The sequence below is a fragment of the Octopus bimaculoides genome, chromosome 5 (assembly GCF_046866305.1).
Source record: "Octopus bimaculoides isolate indiv1 chromosome 5, ASM4686630v1, whole genome shotgun sequence".
Lineage (NCBI taxonomy): Eukaryota > Metazoa > Mollusca > Cephalopoda > Octopoda > Octopodidae > Octopus > Octopus bimaculoides.
In genome coordinates, this window is record NC_142932.1 from 100,545,091 (window position 1) to 100,572,057 (window position 26,967).

At 32.4% G+C, this 26,967-nt stretch overlaps 1 protein-coding gene across 15 annotated transcripts in view; it reads left to right on the top strand.

Annotated features, from left to right (window-relative positions):
- Positions 1 to 26,967, top strand: part of LOC106868342 (protein Aster-B) — a 261,093-nt gene that overhangs the window by 59,405 nt on the left and 174,721 nt on the right. For 11 of the 15 annotated variants that reach the window (XM_089352777.1, XM_014913551.3, XM_089352770.1 and 8 more), the window contains one exon: positions 20,316 to 20,435. In XM_089352777.1, the coding sequence (XP_089208903.1) occupies positions 20,365 to 20,435 (71 nt within the window). In that variant the 5' untranslated portion in view covers positions 20,316 to 20,364. Of the gene's footprint in view, positions 1 to 20,304; positions 20,436 to 26,967 lie in introns of all 15 variants that reach the window. The other 4 variants (XM_089352768.1, XM_089352769.1, XM_089352771.1 and 1 more) reach the window with 2 other exon arrangements.

The window sequence follows — 26,967 nt, forward strand, 5'->3', positions numbered from 1 at the left end:
CTTTTCAAAAGCTCTCTTGCACCCTTTTAAAAATTTCTGCTAATGTTTGTTCTTTTATAATTTGTTTGATATCTTAAATGTCTTTTACTTAATATTACACATATGAAATTTCACATATTTGTGTGAATAACTCAGCAAAAAGGTTTTGGAGAAGTTGTTTATGTTTTAAATACATTATTATTCGAATAATTATATTGTGTTAATTATGTTTTAGACTTCATAATTAATGTATTTTACATGTTTTGTTATTGTTCCGTCATACTGGTACTGGAATTTATTTTGAATTATTTCACAACCATCATTAGTCTTATTTTTTATTGATTAAATAAGCTAGCTGACCATATTTTATAGCAAGCAACTATTACTGAAACACATCTTAATTATTAGATTAGCTCATTGAAATATTCATTATATGTAGAAACAACACTAATTAGAATTTAACGGTTATTTACAGTATTATCTTAGGAAAAAATAATACAAAAAACTTTACTTGCAAATTTGTTTTTACTAGTTGTTTTTACAGTTGTCTGTATTGTAAATTGAAGTTATTTTTAACATGTATTTAAAATATGTTAACAATCTTCCTTCTGGTTAAATAAAGAACAAATTTTTAATTAAAAATGTTGATGATTATTTTCTTCTTAATTACCAATTTTCCATTTATTTACAAGATCATCCCATTAATAATGTATCTTTCTATGATAGAGAAAACTTAATAGCTTCCATTCTTTTTGAAAATTAAGTTTTCTGGAAGTATATCTAAAGGATCTAAAAAACTTTGTTATATTGATTGTAATAAATGATAGCAAAATCAATCCAAATACTAGCTTTTTTCTTTTTTTTTAACAAATACTTCCATCAGTGTGGTAATATTAAAATATCAGTTCAGTTCTTCACAAGTTAAAATGTGCAAAATGAATGCTATTATAGTTTTGTTATAACATTAAGATTGTGAATATGAAAAACTCTCAATAACGGCATTGTTTTGACTGCTTAGGTATTCCAAACTATTAATCGCTTGTATTTCTACCTATGCTATGTTTCAATCAATATAGCCTTGTAAGAGACTATGGTTAATAGAGTAGAAAGCTCGCATTTGTTTGAAAAATAACTCATCTATAAAATATAGATATGCAATTAGTTAATAACAGTTCATAGAGTTTCTCATTGATGATTGGTGTTTGGCAATACAATGCAATTTCAATGCCCTATTTTGTTTGATATTGACCACTTACTTTGAAACAGTTGAAGATTATTCTATAAATTATAAAGAAGTGGCATAGAAACTCAATTCATCTCATATTGTTATTCATCTACATTCGTCAGACAGTTCAGCAAAGTAAGTATTTAAATCAGAAAAAGTGGGTGCCACATGAGATATGATTTGGCAATATAAGAAACATATTACAATCAATAATTACATAAATTATGTGATTATTCAGTGGTATTTCATGGATTGTTAATGGAAACTGAGTATTGATAAAAGGAAGTATATTGTAGATATATATAAAGCGGCAGAATTGTCTGGCAGAATTGTTAGCACGCCAGACAAAATGTTTAGTAGCATTTCATCTGTCTCTGCATTGTGAGTTCAGATTCCACTGAGGTTGACTTTACCTTTCATCCTTTCAGAGTTGATAAAATAAGTACCAGTTAAGTATAGGAGTTGATGTAATCAATTAATTCTTTCTCCTAAAAATTTTCAGGCCTTGTGGCTATAGTAGAAAGGATATTGTAGTTATATATGTAGTTGTAGTAGTATGGGGGCATGCTCTGTAACACAGCATGTCGCTGCATTCACCATTTGTTGGTGATTCCCTACTACTACTACTGGCAGATGATTTCTCTGCACCATTCAGGTGACAACCCTCCAACCCATGGGTCTGTTTGGGTAGTCGTTGTTGGTGAGGGTTTTATGAGGTCAGGGTGCAGAGGAAACATTGGGTCTATTCTCTGACATGCTGGTCCCTACACAGCATATCCCAGCTAAAATTAAACCTCAACCCTAAGAAGATTTTACTTAAAGTTGGTAAGAAAAGGTTGGAAAATATATGCTACATTATATGAGAAAATAGTTACCATTAATAAAAAAAAAAAAAAAACAATGAAATGCTACACTCTCATGGTTCAACTAGGAAGTTATGTTTCCCCATGGCAATGGAAATCACAATGCCACTTGGATATTTTCTGCCAAAATCAAGAAGTTTGCTGAAAAAAAAAAAACCCCAAAAAATCATTCATGCTCTGATTTTTCTCCATTTTAGCATCCTAAAAATATTTTAATGTAAAACAATATACTTCTTTGACAAGAACAAAATCTGCATTTGTACATCTATATGTCCATAAAATACTTGAATTTGATAAAAATAGCATTAAAAAGTTGAGCGTTTGATGCGCTATCATTAATAGCAATCAAAAATATATGCTATATTTAAAAAATTTAGTTCTTGTCCATTCGAAATTTTCATTTGAAAAGAAACATTAGTAGTTGAATGACATGTATGAATAATATTAAAATTAAAGTTTTGTATTCTGTTTCTCTTTAATTTTGTGTTTTTCTTGTAAATCGATAAATCTATTCAACATTTGAAAAATATACTTATATCTAGCATTCATAAATTTAAAACTTTCTTACAAGTTAAAGTTTTATTTTGATAAAGATGTATTTCTTTTGAAATTTGCATGTTTTTCATTTTTGTTTTGTTTTTACATACATTTGGAAAATATATTGACTGTTAGATAATTCTAATACATATGCGATAAATGTAGGGGAAATTAAAATTTATTAAAATATTTAAATAATCAAACTATAACTTAATATCAAGATTATAAGTTAATTTTCCCTATTAATTGACTTGATGGTTTATTCATATCAATAAACACATGAATCTGAATATTATACAAGTTATTTCAACTGAATCAGTCAGCTGTTTGTTACTTAGGTGTTTCCTCATGTGATTTGTTTATTGAACAGCTGTTTGATATACTGGTAATCCTGGGAAACTCTAGAGAGGCTATCAACAGATTTAGCTAAAATAAATGATAATACTTTATCAGTATTTTTCCTCACATTTCTTGTAACCTACATATGTATTTATATATTTGTGTATTTGTATGTATGTGTGTATGTCATCATTATCATTTTTATGTCTGCATATTCCATGCTGGTATGAGCTGGACGAAATTTTTTGAGGCAGTATTCGTTAGTCATATGCCTTCTTGACACAATACTTAACCCACACATATGCTCAGTTCATTGCTGGTAACCAGTAAAACATTTATAATAAAAAAAAAAAAATCATTTAAATTAGAATATAGTTCTTGAAATAAAATGTTATTACAGAAATAGCTATGATGGTTTTATTTCTGCATCAGTTTATTTTCAAATTTTATGTACAGCCTTTTACATTAGCATTGAGAAATATGTAACCATGTCTTTATTAACAATATATCTCAAAGCAAACTCAGCTATAAATAATAACTTATAGTATGCTAGGTTTCAGAAGTTGTAGGATTTGAGTCCTGCAGGCAGCTTTCTGCTTCTTTTGCAATTCAAGAAGTCTGTAACTCATTCATTTGTTGTTATTTCTGTTTTTCCATGGGTTAGATGAATATATTATTGATGCATTGTTTTTACAGCTGGCTACTCTTCCTGTTGTTATTCACCCTTGCCATGCATCTTCTGTAATTCAGTGTATTATAAGCTATTTTTTACAGCTGAATTTGCTCTGAGATGCATCACTAATGAAGACTTTTCCTTTTCTAATAAGTGATGAAACTTTTTTTTCATCTTTTGTTATATCTGTATAACTGCAACCCTTACATTGTAAATGTCTCTATGTTTGTGTATATATATATATATATATATATATATATATATATATATATATACACACAACATAAACTTTTGTATGCCCAAATATTTTCCAATTTTTTTTTTTTTGTGATTGTGTTTTATAATGGTTATTGCAATAAGTAATGAAAAGTAATAGTACATTATTATCAAATAAGATGTCTTTGTCTTTCCTACTAAAGACAGTGTTCCTCTTTATGGCTTCCTGTAAGGATTTTAGCATACATAGAATTCAACAGTAACTTTTTGTTATCAGCCTTTTTTGCGCGCGCGCGCACACACACACACACACACACACACACACACACACACACACACACACACACACACACACACACACACACACACAGCCATGGCTGTGTGGTAAGAAGTTTGCCTCCTAACTACATGGTTCTAGTTTCAGTCCTACTGGTTGGCACCTTGGGCATGTGTCTCCTACTATAGCCTCAGGCTGGCCAAAGCCTTCTGAGTTGATTTGGTAGATGGAAACTGAAAGAACCCCATTGTATGTGTGTGTATATATATATATATATATATATATATATATATATATATATATATATCTGTGTGTATCTTTGTGTCTGTGTTTATCTGCCATCACCACTTGGCACCCAGTGCTTGTGTGTTTATGTCCCCCGTAACTTAGCAGTTTGACAAAAAAACTAACAGAATAAGTACCAGGCTTTAAAGACAAAAAGTACTGGGGTTGATTTGTTTGACGAAAATCCTTCAAGGTGGTGCTCCAGCATGGCCACAGTCTAATGACCAAAACAAGTAAAAGATAAAAGATATATATGTATATAAAGATTGAAAAAGTGGCATGGGTTTCCTCTAGAGAAAACAAGTCCAACCTATGTAAGGAGGGAAAATGGGACATAAAATAGAGAGAGATAGATAAATAGACAGATAGAGAAATCTATGCACAAAACCATAGAAACTAGAGCTATTTGACATTCATACATTGTTTGTTTATATCATCATCATCACCTCATCATTTTGCATCTCCTTTTCATGCTGGTATGGGTTGGATGGCTTGACAGGGTCCAACAAGCTGGTGGATTGTGTTGAGCTCCAATGTCTGCTTTGGCAGAAGCCCTTGCTATTGCCAACCATTTTACAGAATGTATTAAGTGTTTTTTTTTTTTTTCATGATAACAGAATGAGTGAAGTTTCCATGTAATTCGTAAGACAAATGAAAAGAAGAAACTGTGAACAAGACCCATACACCAGAGTACCTATGTACTGATTTATAACATCTATTATTATTTAACAATTGATTGAATAGTTTATCATTAGGAAAGGCATCTGCCAAAACAGATATTGAAGCTTGATACAGTCTTCCAGCTTTATCGATCGTGTCAAACCACCCTGTCCGTATCAACATGGAATGTAGGCGTTAAATGATGAGGATGTAAACAAGCAATGTATGAATGCACAATGACTCCAGTTGCTATGGTTCTGTGCATAAATATTTATTCATCATTTCTCTATCTACTTATTTACTTACTTTATGCTAAATGTTCCTTCCTTACATGTGTTGGACTTGTTTTTTCCAGAGAAGGCCCTTGCCACTTGTTATAGTCCTTCATCTACCGTCTTAAGATTTAATCTTTTGAAGTCAGCTCTAACCACTTCCTCTCATGTCTGCTTCTTCCATAGATTCCTACCACTTGTTGCTTGGCATTTCTTTACCTAGCTGTTATCTTCCACATGCATCACACTCCCATACCTTCACAGTCTCCTCTCTTACACACTATAACTGATTCCTCTTATGCCCAGTTTTTCTCTCAGCTTATTTGTGCTCCATTAGTCATATATACTAACATTACATGCCCAGCAGAGTGTATTTACCTGTTTTATTTTTTGCAGCCTCCATGCAGCTTCCACAGTCAGTGGTCATGTTTAGCTGCCATGCAGCATTGCACTTCATACTCAAGTATCATACAATCTACTATTCATCCTTTGTTGCCATTAAATAACTCCCTGAACATTTTTCATCCAGCTTTTACTCTGGTTATAATGCTTTTAGAATGGCCATCTCCATATCTAATTATTTCATTTTGGTAACAGAAGTTAGGGTTAGTACTTTAAATGAATTTATTTTACAGATACCCTTACTGCTAACTACAATTGTGCACTTGCTACATATGCAATCTTGCTTTCTGGTCAGCTTGCTTGGGATTCCACTACACTTCTTGTGCATCTATAGTTTACGTTGTGTACATCATGTGAAATTCCCTCTTCTTTTCTTCATTTCAAACCTTACCCTTTCCCACATGGCAGTAGAGTTCTGTCTTCTTTCCTGCCAAAACTTGTTATTTAAAAGTTGTACAAACCAAAAAGTTTAATCTTTTTCAGAAAAACTTTTTCTTTACTTCTCTATTCAAATGAAAATTGTGTGTGTTTGTGTGTGTGAGAGAGAGAGAGAGAGAGAGAGTGTGTGTGTGTGTGTGTGAGAGAGAGAGAGAGAGTGTGTGTGTGTGTGTGTATGTGTGTACTAGCAGACAGGTGATGTTCTGCACACAAATACAAACCTGCTATTATTTATTTCACCTTTAATAACGCTAGCATACATAGTCTCAAGGTCTCCATAAGCATGCTAAAAGCTCTGTATAACTGTTTCTCGGTCACTCTTGGTTAAAACTCTAATGTTTATTGTTTTCCTTTTGTCAGTGCTATACACACGTTATTAAGCAGATGGTTTTAAAGGTGTTGGCTGCATTGAGAATTTTGATGTCTAAATGTCTAGTATTTTCATTTTTTCTTTATTCTCTTTCTTATGTGTGTTTGTGTGTGTGTGTATATATGCATATATACAGAGTGTGATGAGTAAATTATCGCCATTTCATATTTTTAATTTTGTGCATGCACATTGTTTTTGATTTTGACGACTATACAATATAGTAGGGTCAGTTGGGCACCGTCTGTGAGAAAAACAGCACCATGATGCAATTCCTTCTGCCAGAAATTTGGAAATTACATGCTGTACTGCTTGGCATTTGTACTGGAACTCCAATACAAACATTTCAGAGTGTTTGGATGTCAATCTGAAGACAGTGTAGCCTGAGGATATGTACCGAGAGTGATAAAAATCAGACATCCAGTCAACATCATGGTGTTTGGAGTGATCACTAGTGATGGTGATGTTATGCCTCCAGTCATCTTCCCACAAAGCCTCAGACTCAACACGGAGGCCTACATCAAGTGCCTGGAGGAGGTAGTGCTGCCCTGGGTCAAGAGGGTGGCTGCTGGAAGACCCTATGTCTGGCAACAGGACTCTGCACCATGCCACACAAGTAGGAGAACCCAGTCGTGGCTGTTAGACAATTTCTGTGACTACATCACTCCTAACATCTGGCCACCTAACTCTCCAGACTGCAACCCTCCTGATTATTATGTGTGGGGCACAGTTGAGTGAGACACCAACAAAACTCCTTGTTACACCAAAGATGAACTGAAGGCAAGGATTATGGCAACATTTACCAACTTAAACAAGGAGACCATCCAGAAGAGTTGCAAGAGATTCTAAAGTTGTCTGGAGGCCATGGTTGAAACCAATGGCAATTTTATTGAATAAATTTACTCTTTAATATTTCAAGATATTTTAAAGTAATTTTGGTAAATACATCCGTTAAAATGAGATGTCAGTGTTATTTTCATTTTTGTGTAATTTAGACAACAGTTTATTCACCTCACCCTGTATGTGTGTATATATATATATATATATATATATGTGCGTGTATGTATATATATACGCACACACACACACACAAAGACATGGAATTCTGTGGGAGAATACAAAGATGAATTTCCTATTGCTTACATTTAGTTATTTTTCAAGACACCTTCTTGTCAGTGAGACACAGACAAGTTCCATTAACCTTTGCCTGGGTATTCAGAAAATAAAAAGCCTGAATGCATACCCAAAGACATTTTGTCCAGTACTCCTAATAATTTCGCTAATCCACTCCCCTGAAAGATAAAGGCCAACTTGACCTGAATGAGATTTGAAAGCCAGAACAAATTCTGGAAAGTATTATATCCATTGTTTTAACAATTCTGCTGATATGCCTATATATATATATATATATATATATATATATATATATATATATATATGTATATATATCTTTGTCCATAAATACACACTATATAGATACATGTATACATGTTCATATTATTTCTTAAGCAAACAAATTTACCTTATTTTGTTATGCAGTGGGGTTTGTCCTTATGTTTTGTATTTACTAGAAGTTAAATTTTCACAGGGAGTATGTCAATCTATACTCCTGATCTGATTTTTATAAAGCAACGAGACATATCTATCAAAATATAAAAACAATTTACAATGACTTCTGCTAAATCAGCTAATTTTCTTTTAGGTTAATATTTCCTGTCAGTATTTACCTAAAAGCTGAACTCATTGTAAATCATTAATGTAGCTTATTGTATTGTTAATAGGTAAAAATCTGACATTTCATTTAGAAAATAAAATGTAACTTTTTTTCTCAGCTTTAAATTTGACTGGGCAAACTAGACTTACACCTTTTCCATTATTTTGTTGATGCTAGTGGCTTCATATACTTGGTGAACTGAGTATATAACCAAGCTCCTGTGTCTCTTTAAAGTGATTTTACTAAAATGACCAACCCTATTAAAAAAGACAGGAATATCACAATTCCCTATCTTCCTTCTGTAACTTTTCTGTGTAACTTGTGCATAAGAAATCATAACTCTCATTGAGTTTTTATCTCAATACTCAATCCTTGCCCAAACACATTTCATACTGAAGAGGCTTCATGAGTAATGTCTTGCTTGATTGTAAGAAGGTTTACACACAACATGTAGACATGTTAGATATTTGTATCTACATTAAATACTTATATGAATTCAATTTTGTAGAGTTCTTTGGAGTTATATTTTTTTTGTTGTTAATTGTATTTTCACTGATAACTTTTCCCTTCATTTTTTTAATGAAATATTTTTCAAAGGAAATGAAACCTGTTACACTTCTTAGATGCTTTGCAAGCAACTTGCACATGCAAGTGCTACCACTCAAAAGCTCCACATACAGAAAGCCAGCAAGTGTCTGGGGTCATCAGGAGAGAATGCGTGCTGTTTTGGGGCCTACCTCTCCACTTTACTATCTCATGTTGCAGCTTATATTTCTTGCACAAAAATCATTGTTTTAAGTTTTGGGGCTGTATTATCCTAGTACAAAAATAAAACTAACTTCAAAGATAGTTACGTGATTAAGTTATAAAATTAAACCAGAGCACTTTAATGAAGGATAACAAAAATAGACTGCTACACATTTCTTCACTTTTTGAATTAACAAAGTGAGTTGCAGTTGCATTTCAAGATGTTTTTTAAAGAAGTTCATTTATATTAGGTGAGCATAAAATTATTGGATTTGGGTCTACTGGAGAAGATTTTGTTATGTTAATTAGTTAAGAACTGTTCTTGTGCAATGGGAATTGGAAACATATTGTTTGATGCTTTTATTCACCAAAGTTCACTAAAAAAGGGATGATCCTATTGTATTTTGTAGGTGAAAGAAAAAATGCATTTTCTGTTGTTGAGAAATGAATTATCATGCTTAGATGTGAGGTTTCTTTATCTCTTACTTGTTTCAGTCATTAGACTGTGGCCATGCTGGAGCACTACCTTGAAGGGTTTTAGTTTAACAAACCAACCCCAGTATTTATTTTTTAAGTCTGGTACTTATTCTGTTGGTCTCTTTTGCTGAAACTCCAAGTTATGAAGTCATAAACAAACCAATACCGGTTGTCAAGCAGTGTAAGTGGCAGAGACAAACACAAAGATCTACACACACATATTATGTGTGTGTGATGGACTTCCACATAGTTTCCTTCTACCAAATTCAGTCACAAGGCATTGGTTATCACAGGACTACAGTAGGAGACACTTGCCCAAGGTTCTACACTGCAGGACTGAACCCAGAGCCACATGGTTGTAAAGCAAACTCCTTAAGCACACAACCATACCTTTACCTACAAGTGTTTGTTTAAAATATATATGGTAATTTATAATGATTTCTTTTTGCATTCAGGAGCTAACTAGCAAATAGAACATGTATTTGAATGTATAATGGAAACTATGATTGTAATGTTAGAAGAATCATTGTCATAGAAGTTGCTGCTAGACTTGCTAAGTGTAAGGCAGATTTCATATATTCAGGCTTAACAAAGATAAGATTTTAATTGTCTGCCTGCAATAAGCAACTTTCAAGCTTTGTTGATGAGAGTTTTTGTTAGAGTCTTAACACACCAGGAAAAAGTGCTTTCAGTTATCTCAGTTTAATTATATTCCAAATTATTTTCTAAGAGTAGTAAAGTTAGATAATCATATTCTAAAAGTCTAACTGGAATTGTGATGCTTATATCTACTTTGCATGTGTGTGTGTGTGTGTACGTATGTTTGTATGGATGTATGTATGTATCTTTCTACTTATGTACATATGTATGTATATGTATGTATGTATATGTATATATGTGCATACATATATGTGCATACATATATGTATATGTATATATATATGTATATGTATATGTATATATGTGTATGTGTATATGTGTATGTATATATATATATGTTAATTCTCTAAATGAAGTATTAACAGTAACTGCACGATAAAGTGTAGTATATTGCCACTTAAGTGTGGCTGACCCCTAGGGGTGGATGTTACTGTTGCTTTTAGCCCCAGGAGGACATCTCCTCCAGCTGGCTTATCGACACACGACTGTGTCCTGTTTGCCAAGGGAGTTATCCCTCTCACCTCGACCAGCAGCACGAACGTATCCGGATTTCAGGGTTATTTCCCTTCGTCGGCGTTCGACAGCTGATGACCTTGGTGAGAGAGACAAAAACCTGGCAAACCTTATATCTTCTTTTCCAGTGACATTCTTCACTGATATTGAAAAGGTGAAAACAAGCAATGTTAATTCTCTAAATGAAGTATTAACAGTAACTGCACAATAAAGTGTAGTATATTGCCACTTAAGTGTGGCTGACCCCTAGGGGTGGATGTTACTGTTGCTTTTAGCCCCAGGAGGACATCTCCTCCAGCTGGCTTATCGACACACGACTGTGTCCTGTTTGCCAAGGGAGTTATCCCTCTCACCTCGACCAGCAGCACGAACGTATCCGGATTTCAGGGCTTTTCAATATCAGTGAAGAATGTCACTGGAAAAGAAGATATAAGGTTTGCCAGGTTTTTGTCTCTCTCACCAAGGTCATCAGCTGTCGAACGCCGACGAAGGGAAATAACCCTGAAATCCGGATACGTTCGTGCTGCTGGTCGAGGTGAGAGGGATAACTCCCTTGGCAAACAGGACACAGTCGTGTGTCGATAAGCCAGCTGGAGGAGATGTCCTCCTGGGGCTAAAAGCAACAGTAACATCCACCCCTAGGGGTCAGCCACACTTAAGTGGCAATATACTACACTTTATCGTGCAGTTACTGTTAATACTTCATTTAGAGAATTAACATTGCTTGTTTTCACCTTTTCAATATCAGTGAAGAATGTCACTGGAAAAGAAGATATAAGGTTTGCCAGGTTTTTGTCTCTCTCACCAAGGTCATCAGCTGTCGAACGCCGACGAAGGGAAATAACCCTGAAATCCGGATACGTTCGTGCTGCTGGTCGAGGTGAGAGGGATAACTCCCTTGGCAAACAGGACACAGTCGTGTGTCGATAAGCCAGCTGGAGGAGATGTCCTCCTGGGGCTAAAAGCAACAGTAACATCCACCCCTAGGGGTCAGCCACACTTAAGTGGCAATATACTACACTTATATATATATATATATATATATATATATATATATATATATATATATATATATATATATACATATATATATGTTTATATGTATATATATATATAGACATATAGGCTATTTAGTGACTTGATTGGAAGATTAAATATATTCTAGAAATGCATTTTTAGATAAATATTAAACTGTCAAAAAGACAGAATAGTTTTGATCGATTACTTACTACCTATTTATAGATGCCACTGAAATTTACTGTTTGAATATCCGACAGTGAATGATCTGGACATGGAAATTTGTGATTTAAGATGGTAATCTACTTTGTCTGTGGCAACATATGTGTATGATTGTACATTTAGATACATATTCACATTTATTTTTGCTAATGTATACGAAGCAAGATATGTGCTTATAGTAAAGCCTGCAAACATTTAAAAATATCAAGACTTTTCTGCAAGTACATTTTTTCTATTTTTTTAATAAAAATGTCGAGTATTTTTTCGCTTATGTTCCTTGCAATGTTATATGTTTAATATGTATTTCTTTAAAAATTTTCCTATATGCATAGTGTATGTGTGTCAATATGTGTGTGTGTGTGTGTGTAAGAGAGAGAGAGCATCTGTATTTTTACCTTCATTTATTTTTATGTGAATACATAATAGTGTGTTAAATAAACTTTGGTCTTATGACTTCAACCTAATTAGCCAAAATAAATTTTCTGAATATAGTTTTGTTTCTTCTGTTTGCATCTTCTCTATTTATTATATAATAAATATGGAAATTGGATAAAGAAATTAAGCTGTAACATTTCTGAGTAGCAAATGTTTAATAGTTATATTACAGTTTCACTACCATTAGAAGACTGTTGAAACACTTAAGAACTAACAAAAACTTTCTAAAGTTGGCCAAACTTTGTTCAGCATAAACTAAGAATAAACATAATCCTTCAAAAATAAATGAGTCAATGGATCTCCATGAATTTGATAATGAACATTTAGTTGTTTGATTGAATTAGAGTGTAAGTGGATGTGTACCCTTTATGTAATTCTCAGGTAGTATAACAGTTTGTGCCAATGTTGGCTCTTTGAATTACAAGTACACACCATTTGAAAGCCTTCCACACAGTTTCCCTCTACCTAATGTCACTCACAAGAAGGTTGACTCAAGGCTTAGGTAAAAGGCACCATACTCAAAATGCCACATGATAGGATTGAACCTGGGACCCCTTAATTGCAGAGTGAACTTAATCTTTTGGCCATATAAAAAAGTAACTTCGAACTTATATCTTTAAAATGAGTTTAAATTGGTTGCATACCTTTGAAGTACTTTTGTTTTACTCTATTATCCGTAATTTAATATAAAATAGCTAGCATTATTCTAATACCAGTATCACCAAAAGCTTGGTGATACTCAAGCTCAAACCACACAGAAGATTCAGTAGGCCTCTGGTGAGGATGCAATGGGCAAAACTCAGATCAATGAGTGTCAGAAACACTTCAAACATGGCTGCACTTCAGTGGAGAGCCGGGCATGCTCAGGCAGGCCATCCACAAGCCCAAACGAGGAGCCGATTGAGAAGGTTTGGCAAATAGTCATGGAAAACTGATGTGTAACAATCCAGGAAATTGCTCATCAAGTGGGAATAAGCATAGGTTCAGTGCATTCTATTTTTAATGGAGGATTTCTGAGTTCAAATTCCATCGAGGTTAACGTTGCCTTTCACCCTTTCGGGGTTCATGAAATAAGTATCAGTTACACAATGGGGGTCGATGTAATCGACTAGCTCCCTTCCCTAAAATTCCAGGCCTTGTGTCTATAGTAGAAAAGATTAATCTCATACCAGATATGGTGGCAAGCTGGCAGAATTGTTAACACGCCGGACAAAGCGTTTAGTGACATTTCTTCTGGCTTTACATTCTGAGTTCAAATGCTGCCAAGTTTGACTTTGCTTTTCATCCTTTCATGGTCAATAAAATAAGTACTTGTTGAGTATCAGGGCTGATGTAGTTGACACATCCTCTCCTTCAAAATCCTTGGCCTTGTACCAAAATTTGAAGCCATTACTCTAATAGTAGATTAGGTTTGCATTGATTTTGCTTTCTTTCATCTGAAGTAAATAAAAATTAGTACCAATAAGATTATGTATTTCTTTCCTGCAAACTTTGGCTTCATGCTCAGCTCAAAGTAAGCATGAATTTTTCTTTTATTTATATTATGAATGTAACACATTCTAGTATAATATAATCAAGGTCCTAGTTTTAAATGACAGCATAACCTTCAGCTAATGTTTTGAAATTTGATGTCTTGTTAACCAGTAGTTTATAAAATCTGTTGTGAATCTTATTCTTGATCAATTTCAAAAATGTTTGAGTTATAGGCTGAGTTATAAACGCACCTCTGTTGACAATGGCTACACAGTTTTGTTTCTTTTCCATAATTACTAATTAAAAAAAAAGAATCATATTACAGATACATAATTAAAAGACTGAGGACATGTATCCTTTTCTCATGTTGTTCAGTTACATCAGGGGTTGGTGAACAAAAGTAAATTACCCCAAGTGGGGTAAAAATGAAGTTCTTGTGGGTAATGAGAACTCATCAGACATAAGTAAAATTATTAAAAAAAAACATGTTCCTTGTTACAATGGAATTTTTTCTTCTAGCATGAGGAGATAGTCAAAATGTTGCTGCCTTTTGCAACAACCTACTTTGCGAACAAGACTTTCCACTCTAATGAACATTAAAATAAAGCAGAGAAATTGATAGGACCCTGAACACTGTATCCAAATTGCTCTGGCATCAAAATTCTCCAATGTTCCATTTTGATGTAATAGTAGTAAAACTGAAACAGCATCATTTCTCCAAAACCTGAAATAAAAAAGTTTCTAGAAAAATCCTTTTGTTTCATAATGAGGATATTAATTTATGTTATTGCATTTGTTTTATACTTGTTATATTTATAATTGTATTCTCCATATAAATAGATTCAATAAACCTTTTGAATTCAAAGAATCTATGATTTTCTTCTCTTCAAATCAAGAGGGTAATGCCTGCAAAAATGAATATATTTTGCGGTAATTGGTTAAAAAAGTTCCCCGACCCCTGAGTTAAAGTTTCAATGATATGATGGTTGTCACTTTCTTACTCTTTAGCTGAGTCATCCCACTTCTCTCTCTCTCTCTCTCTCTCTCTCTCCATCAAGCTATTTATTTGTCAGCTTATACATCTAGCTGTCTGTATACCACATGTTCGTTTCTTTCTCATTTCGTCTTGCACTCATATTTTTCTCTCTTGTGTAATTACACTCATCCTGTCCCTCTTTATAATGGCTGTTTGTTCTGACCTCATAGCCATACATACGGATATACTTGCCCCCTCCAAAATGATCTGGTCAATTTTATTGATATTTAGCTTGAGTTTCTGCAGTTTGATGTCTCTAGAGATGCAAGAAAATGGGAGTCTGAGAATTTGTAGTTCTAGGAATAAATATTTAGGTGGAATATCTAGTCTATGGTTTGACGGTGAGACACAGTGGGATTGGCAGGACCATTTTAGCTGGAATCATTATTGTGATAATACAAGAAATGAAAGCTTATCAATCGGTTGCATCATCTTTTGGGAGATGCAGTCTGAAATATTTGAGTACAGTATAGCATCGTCGCTTTTTTGCTCTTCATCTATGAGACATAATTAGAGATTATGAACATATAGAGAGTTTATAATGATTTTAGGAGATCTTGTTTGTTTATTGCTGTAATTAATGGTTTCTAATTTAGGTACAAGGCCAGCAATTATGAAGGGAGAGTATAAATCAGTACAATTGACCTTAGTACTTGACTGATATTTTATTTTATTGACCCTAGAAAGCTGAAAGGCAAAGTTGACTTCAGTGGGATTTGAACTCAAAACAAATATCGCAAAGCAGTTTTTCTGATGCTCTAATAGTTTTACTGGCTCGCTGTGTTAGTGTAATTAATTTAAGTTTCATTTTACTTTAGTGATCTTGTCTTTCTGAAGCCTAATAAATTTGTTTTTGTCATTCACTAGCTGTTAATTTTGCAATACATTTGTCTTTATCCACAATTACAAACATTTCATTACTTTTACATATAATTTTGTTATTTTTTCGGATTATGCAGAGCTTATTTGAATGTTTTGTAAATATATATTATTTTTGTGCAGATATATCAATGTTCATTACATCTGTCTTGTGGTACATTTTGGCATTTATCATCTATGTTTACAATGTTTTTATCTCAGGTTCTTTTGAAATTGGTTATGTAGTCTGAGTTTAACTATACTTTTTGTATGGAAAAACATTAGTAAGCAATACGTCTTTCATATATAGAACTCCTTACAAGTATAGACAATTAATTATAGAAGCAAAACTTGTGTGCTGTTCAAAATTAAAATAAGCATGTGTGTGTGTGTGTGTATCTGTGAATGTTTATGTTCTTCAAATGAAGGTGTGCTTCATATGAAAAACCCTGAGCTATGCATAGTAAAGCTTGTTGACATTGCCCTGTCAACAAATCAACCACTGAGTGTGTTTTGGTGACATGTAGAGTTAGTAACAGGAAAAGCATCTAACTGTAACATAATACCTATTTGTCTAACCCATGCTAGCATGGAAAAATGGATGATAAATGTATAAATTAAGAAGCACACCTACACATATATATCCATGATATGGCCCATTCCCTTTCCCCTTCTCCTGTCTCTTCTCGTATTCCCCCAACATTGTTCTCTCTGCTACTCTCCAATCTTTTCCTCACAGCAATAAATCTGTTTCTTTCATCATCCTTTAATTTCAACTCTTTCAGTCATAGGAACTCTCTTTTGCCTTATGAGCCACACAGTGTCTCAACTAGAGTTAGTGTCATGAAAAATGCACCTAATACCTCTGCAAGTTGTAAATTGATTCAAACAGTGATAATGAATGGTTTGAGAGGGCTTTTTAGTTTTGCTGACACTAAGGCAACTTCTGTGGCGGTAGTCTCACAAAAAAATGCACTCAGCTCACTAAAGTTGTTGGTATTCGGTAGGACATCCAATTGTTAGTACATGCATAACTTATGGTAGCATAGTAAAACAGTTGTAAAATGATGATGATGCTTATGATGTGTATATGCATATACATAGTAAAAAATATGTGTGTGTGTATGTGTTTATATGTATTCTAATTCTGTTACATATCATAATCTAACAGTCTTGCAATTATTTTATGCATAAATGTTATAAAATATTATAAATGTTTGATACAGAGAATGTTTGATACTACAGATGAGCTGTTTACGTTTCATAGATAAGGGAACTTTTCATGTATGTGTGCAAATAAACATTTAATTATTTCAAATTTTTGCCACAAGGGTAGCTTGGAGTGAGTCGATTATATTAACCCAAGTGTTCAACTGGTACTTATTTTATTAACCTCAAAAGGATGAAAGGCAAAATCGACCTCAGTGGAGTTTGAACTCAGAACTTAAAGAGGGACGAAATACTGCTAAACATTTCGCCTGGCAGGCTAACGATTCTGCCAGCTCATCGCCATCATTTAATTATACTGGAAAACAACATACTCTATACTACTAGATTTCCATCGTTGTTACTGTCACCATCATTATCATCATTTTCATGTCTATTTTCTCATGCTTACTTGGGTTGGATAGGTCTTTTCCAGCATACTGTTTGTCTCACTGCTGGTTACAATTCCTCATCATCTCCTTTATAAAGTTCAGCATCCTGATATCAGTCCCATCACTTCTTCCCATGTCTTCATCAGTTTTCCTCTTCCTCATTGTCCTTCTGCTTGGATTGCTTGGTATTTCTTTTCTCAAATGTCATCCTTCATATACATCACATAACTGTAACCAGAACAGTCTTCTTTCTTGCACACCACATCTGATTTCTCCATACACCTAGATTTTCTTGAACACTTCTATTGAAATATGCGGACCTGGTTTCTTTCCAGCCCTTACACATCCTTTTTATTTAGCACTGATGTTTCAGTACCATGCAACATTGTACTCTGTAAGTTTCATACTGTCTACTGTTAACTTAGAGAAGCCCTTTGTTGTTAGTAGAATAGCTGCATATACTTTTCGTACCTTGTTCTTATTTAGGCTGCTATGCTTTTAAATGCCCATCACCACTGCTAATTATGCCACTTAGGTAAGAGAAACTATCAACAATTTCTATGTAGCCTTCTAAACATTTGAAAGAATGTTTTTCCTAAGTACTTTTGCAGGTAATTATATCTGTGCATTTGCCACAAATGAAATCACCTTTCTCTGTCAACCTGCCAGTGATACCACTGTACCTCTTGCACAGCCATATTCTACATTGGGTGCACTGTATGGGATTCCTACTTACTATTTTTCTGTATATCAATAGCTTCCTACAAGGCTGTTGAGTCCTATCTTCTTTCCTGCTAACTAAATTTTTTGTTACTTAGAAGTTACCAGAAGTTTAATCCTTTTCAGAAAATAGTAGATTTTTTTTCTTAGAAACAGTTTCTCTATCTATGTATTTAAAGAGAAATTAAGTGTGTGGTGTGTGTGTGTGTGTGTGTGTGTGTGCATGCGCACATGTGCGTGTGCACATTACTTGGTGCAATCAGTATATATCGTTTTGACTTTGGTCGATTAAAAATCCTTTTAGTTAAATGCAGTTATGTTTACTTAGCATTTACTACACAGGGATTAATCTTACCAATATATATATAATTTGAGTCCTTACCTGTGTATGGTGTTACCTTTAATATAAAGAAAGTTATAAAGTAGAAGAAAACTGTCTTTTAGTTTGTTTATTTTTATATTTCATTATCCTTATCCTTCTCTTTTATGCTGAACTCATATTCTTGTTTCTATGTTACAGAACTATTGTTTTAATAAAATTATTAATTTATTCTTTTCCTTGAATTTCCTTTGTTTACTATTTGAAACAATAGTTAAACAACAAAGCTCTTACATCAGCCTGAGATTTAAACATTATCTTCAGAGCATTATTAAAAGTATGGCAATGATTTTTCTGACCAATCATTTTGATTTGTTTTGATTATGCCAATAAGTGAAATGAATGTAAAATACTTCATTTACTATGCTTCTTTCTGTGATATGTTTATTTCATTGTATTTTTTTTTTTAAACAAAACATTTAGGATTGGCATGAATTTATGCAGGCTTGAGAATTTGCTTTTTCATGTTAATTTATAATTATTTTTCATTGTTTTACTTTTGATTGAAGAACATTATTGCTCTTTTGTATCTAAATTATATATTAAAAAAATTATGAATTGTAATTGTATTTTTTTTGTCTTTTTCTCCCATACATTTAAATTTGTCTTCATTCAAAAATAACTTGTACTAATGATATTTTGCATATTGTATTATGTTCTATGCATAAAAGCAATTTTTTTTCTTAATTTCAGTAGCAATTAAAATTTTGTTGACTTTGCACATTACTATACATTAGATTGATTTAAATTTACTTGGTTTCATCAGAAATTTATGAAGATAGTAATTTTTAGTGACAGAAGCAGTATTAGTATCAAAAAACAATCTTTATATCCAACTTAATGTGTGTTGAGAGACACTCTCATAAGAAGATATATTTTGTAATTGTAGCATCGGTTGATGTATAAAGAAGTCTCACACTAAGGATAATTTTATATATTTGGTTAATGGAAATAAAGTTATGATGAAATAATTTGGATTGACAGAAACGTAAAATTTTACATATTTTCTTGAAATACATAGTTTCAAAGAAATTGAAAAATTATTTTCATATTAGACACAATTTTTTTTCAAATTTTAAATCAATAAAAAGTTCTATGTGTGTAATCCTACTGCTCATACAGTTGCCAAATCTCTGAAAAAAAAATAGTTACCATCTTTAAGTACAGAAGGACCCTTTAATAAAATCTAAGCCAACAGTAACCTCTATTTTGAAGAATTTTAAGTAACAATTTAGAAATTATGTCATATAATGTAAATCTGATTTTAAATTTTCTTAAAATTAAGCTACATTGCCATTAATAAAATAGAGAGAAATGGGAGTATATTTGGCATATTTAGTTTGTGAGTTTATCAATAAGTGTCAGTCTAGTTTCATATCATAGTTCTTATAATCAATCAGAGCTGTTATGGACAATACTGGAACAAGCATGTTCATACTAAAATGAATTACAAATTGAGAACATTTTGAATTTAACTCATTACAGCCAAGTTAATATGATTTACTTCCATATTTTGTAAATAAATGCAGCTGGAATTACAATTTTATTAGATTTTTGTATATAAAACATAACTATTTGATATGAATACCTTTGTTAAATACTTTGAATTAAACAAAAAAATCAATATAAATTTCTGAAATTATACCTGATAGAAATTGGAAATATTCTCTTATCGAACACAAAGTAGATAAATAGTTAGTACTATCTACCAATGGGACATTAGTAATGATGTCAACCATTGAAACAATTATGTAAATTGTATTTTTACTGCTATAGTAAAATTTTTCATTATTAAACAACTTTAAAAATTGCATTTAGTTTTAGATTGGCAATTTCATTTTGTGAACTTGTGGCTTGTGTGCCCATGTATTAATTGCATGCTGTTTTAATTTGGAATTAATATGCTTTCTTATTTTTCTTATTGTATCCCTAGGAAGCGTTCTTCAGAATCCCTAAGGACTGCAAGTCTGGAGTCTCTGATTATGTCCAGTTGTGGAATGACCAAAGAAACTTTAAAAGATGAATGTTCCACTGATGACAGCAGAGATGAAAGGTAAAGCTCTTTATTGTTATTCTTTTGGGGAAATGGAGTTCAATAACAAAAGCAGAAAACAAATTATATAATCTTAAGCTTTTTAAATATGTTTTCCTTCAATACTGTAGCAAATGAAATCTATGTTTATATAGTTGTTTGGAAATGTTATTGATATTTCAAATTCTTTTTTTATGTAATAAACATCTTGTCTGAGGATATCGTCACAGTTTCAGCCTCTTCTATTGAAGTTCTGTTTAGACAACACAATTTTTTGTTATTCTATAAGTTTGTCAAGAGAGGTGGATAAATGCCAGTGACCTTTGTAGTCTATCACTCATTGTTTGTATTGATACTGTTGATGTTCCACTTGAACATCTGTAGATTGATATCTGTAACAAAAGCATAGCAGGTGTTGGGTGGAGAAAATCCAGCGGGCTATCACTTTGATGATGGACGAGGGAAGTGTTACTACTGTTGTTGTTTAACCCAAGTCAGATCTGCTCCAGTAGATTTTGTGACCATTCCATTATTGTGTGTAGCAATTACTATACTGTGCAGCATGTCCTTTCTTTAAAACATTAGAATGGGATTTAGGAGAGATTTGACTGTTATTTCTTGACGCTCCTGTTTACTTGTTTACTCCTGTTTCTTGAGGCTCCTATTTACTGTTTACTCCTTTGTTTACTTTAAGAAATGTGTTTTGTGAAGTTTCTGTGTGGTGAGAGACAGGGTAGTGGGAAGAAGAGAGAGAGATAAACTTTAATTGGAGCTAGTTCAGAAAAGCAAAAGCCCATTGTATTGCTAGTAGAAGAGAGTAGAAACCAGGTTGGTAGTTGTAATCTTTTGGTTGCAATCTAGGATATCTATGTCGCAATAGAAATACTGTTTCATATTTAGATTTTAATTGATTTTTGTTTTTACATGCTATTAGTCTATTTTACTGATAAATATTTTATCATGAAAGATGCTTAAATATTAAACTATGTCACAATGTGTTAGTCACTTACCTGACTTTGTGTGATCAGAGTTATTCACACATAAAAGATTGATTCTGTTAGCTTCGGAAATAGAGAAATTAGGAATTATGATTGTTTTTATTTCTTCAAGCATATTAGTACTGGTCTGTGTAAAATGTAAATAGTTATAACCTACTATCAAACCAAGGTTTGATACCTGGTTATACTTGATTCGTAGGGAGCTTGATTCATTAGCTGCTTATCTCTTAATCTTTAGGACATACCAAAAATAATTTTAGTAAATGAATAACAAGTTTACTATCAAACTGTGTGTGGATGTTATTTAGAGTTACAAAGTTGTAAAAAATAATTTTGGTAGTGTTCAATGTGATTTTAGAGTTCATCAAAAATACTTAGATTAATTGTGGAAGAATGTGTAGTTTTGGAGAAAATTAGTCTGATTCATAGCTGATCTTCCATTTTGTCTAATTATTTAGTATTCATTTCTTTTCTTTTTATCATTGGCATGAAATGAAATGAAGTGTGCAAAATCTATTTGTTATGTAGAAACAGATTGGCTTGCTCCCACTAATCCAACAAATTAATGTACTAAATATGAACTGACTTTTGTTACATTTTGTATGCCTATGTAGTCTGCAGAATTAAGTTGATTTTTGTTGCCAAAAGAATCTATATTATTAATTTCCTTTTGAATTTCTCTATGTTTTTGTGATTTTATCTTTGCTTTATATTCTGGGTCTACAAAATTGACTTCACATTATAGATTCAAAATAACTTGAATCAGTTTTATTCAGGTCAGGAAAAGTAAATAACAGAACATTAAAGAAGTAAATAATACAAAGTAAAAAGGAGTGAATTATAAGCAATCTAGGATTACTAACTGTGGTGTTAGATAATATAAGTTTTTTGATATAAACAATTGGGCTATTCTACCACAATTTTCTCCATAATGTCTCTAAGTAATACAGCTAATTATATTTACATTCGTTTTTCAACTTACCATTGTTTATCTTAATAAATAAACTTGGTAGATCACTATTCCAGAGACTCATAATTTATATACATACATTTTTATCATCTCTTAATGCTTATAATTAATGATTATTATTTTCTTTAGTTCATCCATTTTACTGCTTAATTTGTTATTGATGCTTAAACATCAGTTTCTTACAACCCTTACTTTCTTACGAGCTCCCATATGATACATAGCTGCTGTGAATTTATGCTGTAGATCTGTGGAAAAGATTTGTAAATCAGAAAATCGTATATAATACGAACAATCATCCACTAGCACATGTATTGTGAACAAGTAAATTCAAGAACCCAAATTGTACCTTCTCTTACTGTGTATTAATAAGCAAATACTATCACCCATTTTAGAAAATCCTACGCTGCATCTTGTTCAGAACATGTTGTTCTATGATGGGCTTGGAACATATTTCTGAACTAAGTGTAGATAGTATCCTTGTGGTATCTAATACATGCAAAGGATTCTTGAAAGCCAATGTTATGTTATAAATTACATAGAAAGCTTCAATTCTACTTTGTTGTTGCTGATATAGATGTTATACAACAGAAATTCATTATTTTATAGCTGAGAGTAAACACACTCAGGAGTATGAAAGATTAATGTATTGTGACTTCTTTTATGCTGCACAGTAAGTGAAGAAAGAAATTTTATTACTTTCACAGATTGATGATGCAGCTGATCACTTATTTTTTATTTAGAATTGTGCAGAATGAAAATTGATATCTTTGCAATCCTTTGTTTTTTTGTAGTAAGGAGTGAAAAAAGATCACCGTTTCTACATCCACCCTCCATGCTGGCATGGGTTGGTCTGGTCATCATGTCCTCTGAGTCATTTGCTTTTAGGAGCCATTGCTCATAGACTGGTGCTCATGTGTGACATTTTGACTCAGTTTCATGACTGGATGTCCTTCCCAATGCTAGCCATTTTACAGAGAATACTAGATGCATTTTCTCTAGTACTAGCATGAGAGAGACTTAAATCTTCAGCAAAGACAGGAGTAAAGGAGACCTCACAACCCTCTGCTTTCTCCATTTGTTTGCCATATTTGATGGCAAATGAGCAGATAAAACATATAAAACATTGCCTACAATAGATTTTCTTACTACTATGCTTTTATACCTGTGAGTAGTGAAGTTTTAAGAAGAAAGTTACTAGTATATATATATATATATATATATATATATATATATATATATATATATATATATATATATATATATGTGTAAGATAATGTTATTTAAAATACAAAATAAGGTGGTAATCTTATAGTATTTAGGAATGGATTTAATGCTTAAAAGTTGTTCATACAGGATTTAAATACATTGGATGAGTGATTAAAAAAGACATTTTAGTGCCTCTATGCAGCGTAATGTTTCAGAGTATATGCAGATGACACTGCATTGTAAAACATAGTGCAGTGAAAAAGAGGTTTAAAACAAATAATATATACTATATTTTAACGTGTATAAGGAACCCTTTTTTGTCAAAAATTAGGTTAAAATGTGTGGGAGTTTCTTATACATGGATTCTATTATAATCCCTTATAAAACCTTTTTTCTAAATTTTAAGCTCCCAAAATTAGAGGGTTCCTTATACACATTAAAATACGGTACATCACACTAATTTTAAATAGAAAAATACTGCATAAAAAGGAAAGTATAAAAGCAAGATGATATCACCGTCCTACAATTAAACAAACAAACAAACCATGAATTCTTGTATCGTTAGGAAACTGATACAGATAAAATATGAAATAGTTTCATTGCATAATTCAGTTAAGGTTTCAATTTGGCTGTAATGCTTTCAACTGTATAAATATATAATGATTTAGTTTCAGATCCAAAGTTAGTGCAAATTACATTCTTTTACTGGTTTCAGCCATCAGACTGTGACCATGCTGGGGCACTTCAGGGGGCTTCATAAATTACGTTGAACTCTAGTCTGGTACTTATTACATCAACCTCATGAGGTGGAAAAGTGAAGCTGATTTGGTTTGGAACAGAAATGAAATCAAATACTACATTTATTTTTACTTAGCTGTACTTGTGTGTGCATGGCATGTGTATGCACATGTATGTGTGTGTACAGTGTGGACCAAAAGTCATGCACAAAATAAGTTCAGTATACTCTGGAATTTGAATATTTAAATTTTGAATATATATCTTCTCCTCCATCCCACACATGTATGCTAGCATGAGCTGAATGGTTTGACAAGATTTGATGAGGTGCAGGACTATGTCACTCTAATGTCAGCTTTGGGATGGTTTCAATAGCTGGATGCCCTTCCTAATGTAAACCACATTACAGTGTATACTCAGTACTTTTTTCATAACACTGACACAAATACTTGATGATTTCACTAACAGCAGTATCACAAAAAAAGCAGTTAGTATACACTGTAAAGTGGTTGGTGTTAGAAAGGAAGGACATCCAGCTGTAGAAACCATATGAAACCTAACACTGGTGTTTAATGTAGTCCTGTGGTTTGTCAGATCCTCTAAAATCATCCAACCCATGCCAGCATGGAAAACAGGCATCAAATGATGATGACGAACTATTATATTATATATTTTCTTCATACTTGAATGATTAGTGTTAAGAAGTGTATGAAGTTATAAAATACCTCCTCCAAAAATGCATGCGATATTCTGATTTATAAGAACCATACATGCAACATTAGAAATAAAACCTGTAAGAAATTAGAAACAAGTCTTTGTTGTATGTACCCACTTCTAAGAGCATGGTAGTTAGCTAGTTGTTTTAGGACAAAAAGTGGGTATTGTTGTCTTCTCCAGAGACTTTGATCTACTTAAGTAGATATTAATTCCATTATCGAAGACTGTTTTGTATAGTTTTCACAAAGGTCAAATAAATTAAGCTTTGTATATATTAAGTTTTTATTTTTGAAATATTTTAATATATATGTATATATATATATATATATATATATATATATATATATATATATATATATTGATTTTCTTTCACAGTTTCAACTGAGTATTTAAAATAGCTATGAACTGTATGAATAGTCACAGGACAACAATGTTTCATTGTATATCTATACATAATAGTTAAGGATGGTGTTGCTTATGGTAAAAGAAATCCATAGATTTGTCTCCAGTATAGCAAAACATATGTGAAAACAACATTTTAATAATACTGGTTATGACATTGTAGTTAATATGTAAATGTCTATCTTTCTTATGCTACAATGGCTTGTAGGATGAATGGGTAGCAGATCTGTCCACTAGAAAGAATGCTAAACTATTATAAGAATTGGGTACAGATAAACACCTTATTGAAGGACATACTAGTTCTATATAAACCTACAAACACATAGGTAATACAAACACATAGGCAATCTTTGAATGTCTCAGTTATGTAAAAATATAGTTCTGTGATATTTATATCTGTTTAAAACTATTCCTATCTATTACCAGTGTTTTTGTAATTATTGTAAAACTTTTTGGCTCTTAATTTGATATAGCATAACTGGTAAGAATATTGAAATTCTTCTTGAGAAATATATGTTCAAATCTTGCCAAAGGTTATGTGGAAATATAGGATTAAAGTGTTTAAAGATGACTAAATTTAAGTGTACTTGTAATGGAGTATAAGTAAAAACAAAAACTTAATTTGATTTAGTTAAGTTTTTATAACCTAATGTGTATGCTTTAAAGCTATTATTCTTTCATTTGGTTATCGTACTGTTGTAAATATTTAGTTATAGCCTCCATCATCACCATCCACTACTAGATACAGTATTGTATAGTTCCATGTAGGATTGAACTTGCTAGAATTTTAGACAAGCTCCTGCTACAGATAGAAACTGAAAGAAACTTGTCATATATATATATATATATATTTATAAATGTACGATCCAGGGATCAAAGTGTAGGAAGAAAGTTAGCTTCAAGCAATCCGTAGTAAATATCAAAAACAACTTTCAGGGACAATAGTGGTTTATTGAGATGGAAAATTGTGGATTTTTTCCGTATCAAAGTACGATAAACTGAAAAAGTTCCTTATATATTTCATGGTAGGTGACCATGAACATTTTTTTCTTCCTATTGATAAAAAACATTTCCTCACCTTCTTCCCTCCACATTATCTTTTTTTCAAATACCACTCCTCTTGCTAATTTCCATGATTCAGCCAAAACAACCCTATTGAATACTACTGATCAAATGACCTTGCTTAAACTCCTCATTCCTCTCACTCATATTTTCTTCTTTTTTCCTTCTTTTAATACTTATTTCTCTCTACATTTATATTCTTCTCTCCTACTGTGCTCTCTACACATTCTGATTGAATCTTCCATGTATTAACATGTACCTCCTTGTGACAATGTAAACTTTTATTTAATCAAGATATCCTTGGCCTGAAGAGTAGCCTGCGGTATACATCTCGCTTGGATATTTACCACTTCTGAGGTTCTGCTCACTATGAAACATATGTAGCCTGGATCTTATCTACTCCATTCTATAACTCTCTCTCTCTCACGCGCACATGCGTGTGTGTGTGTGTGTATATATATAT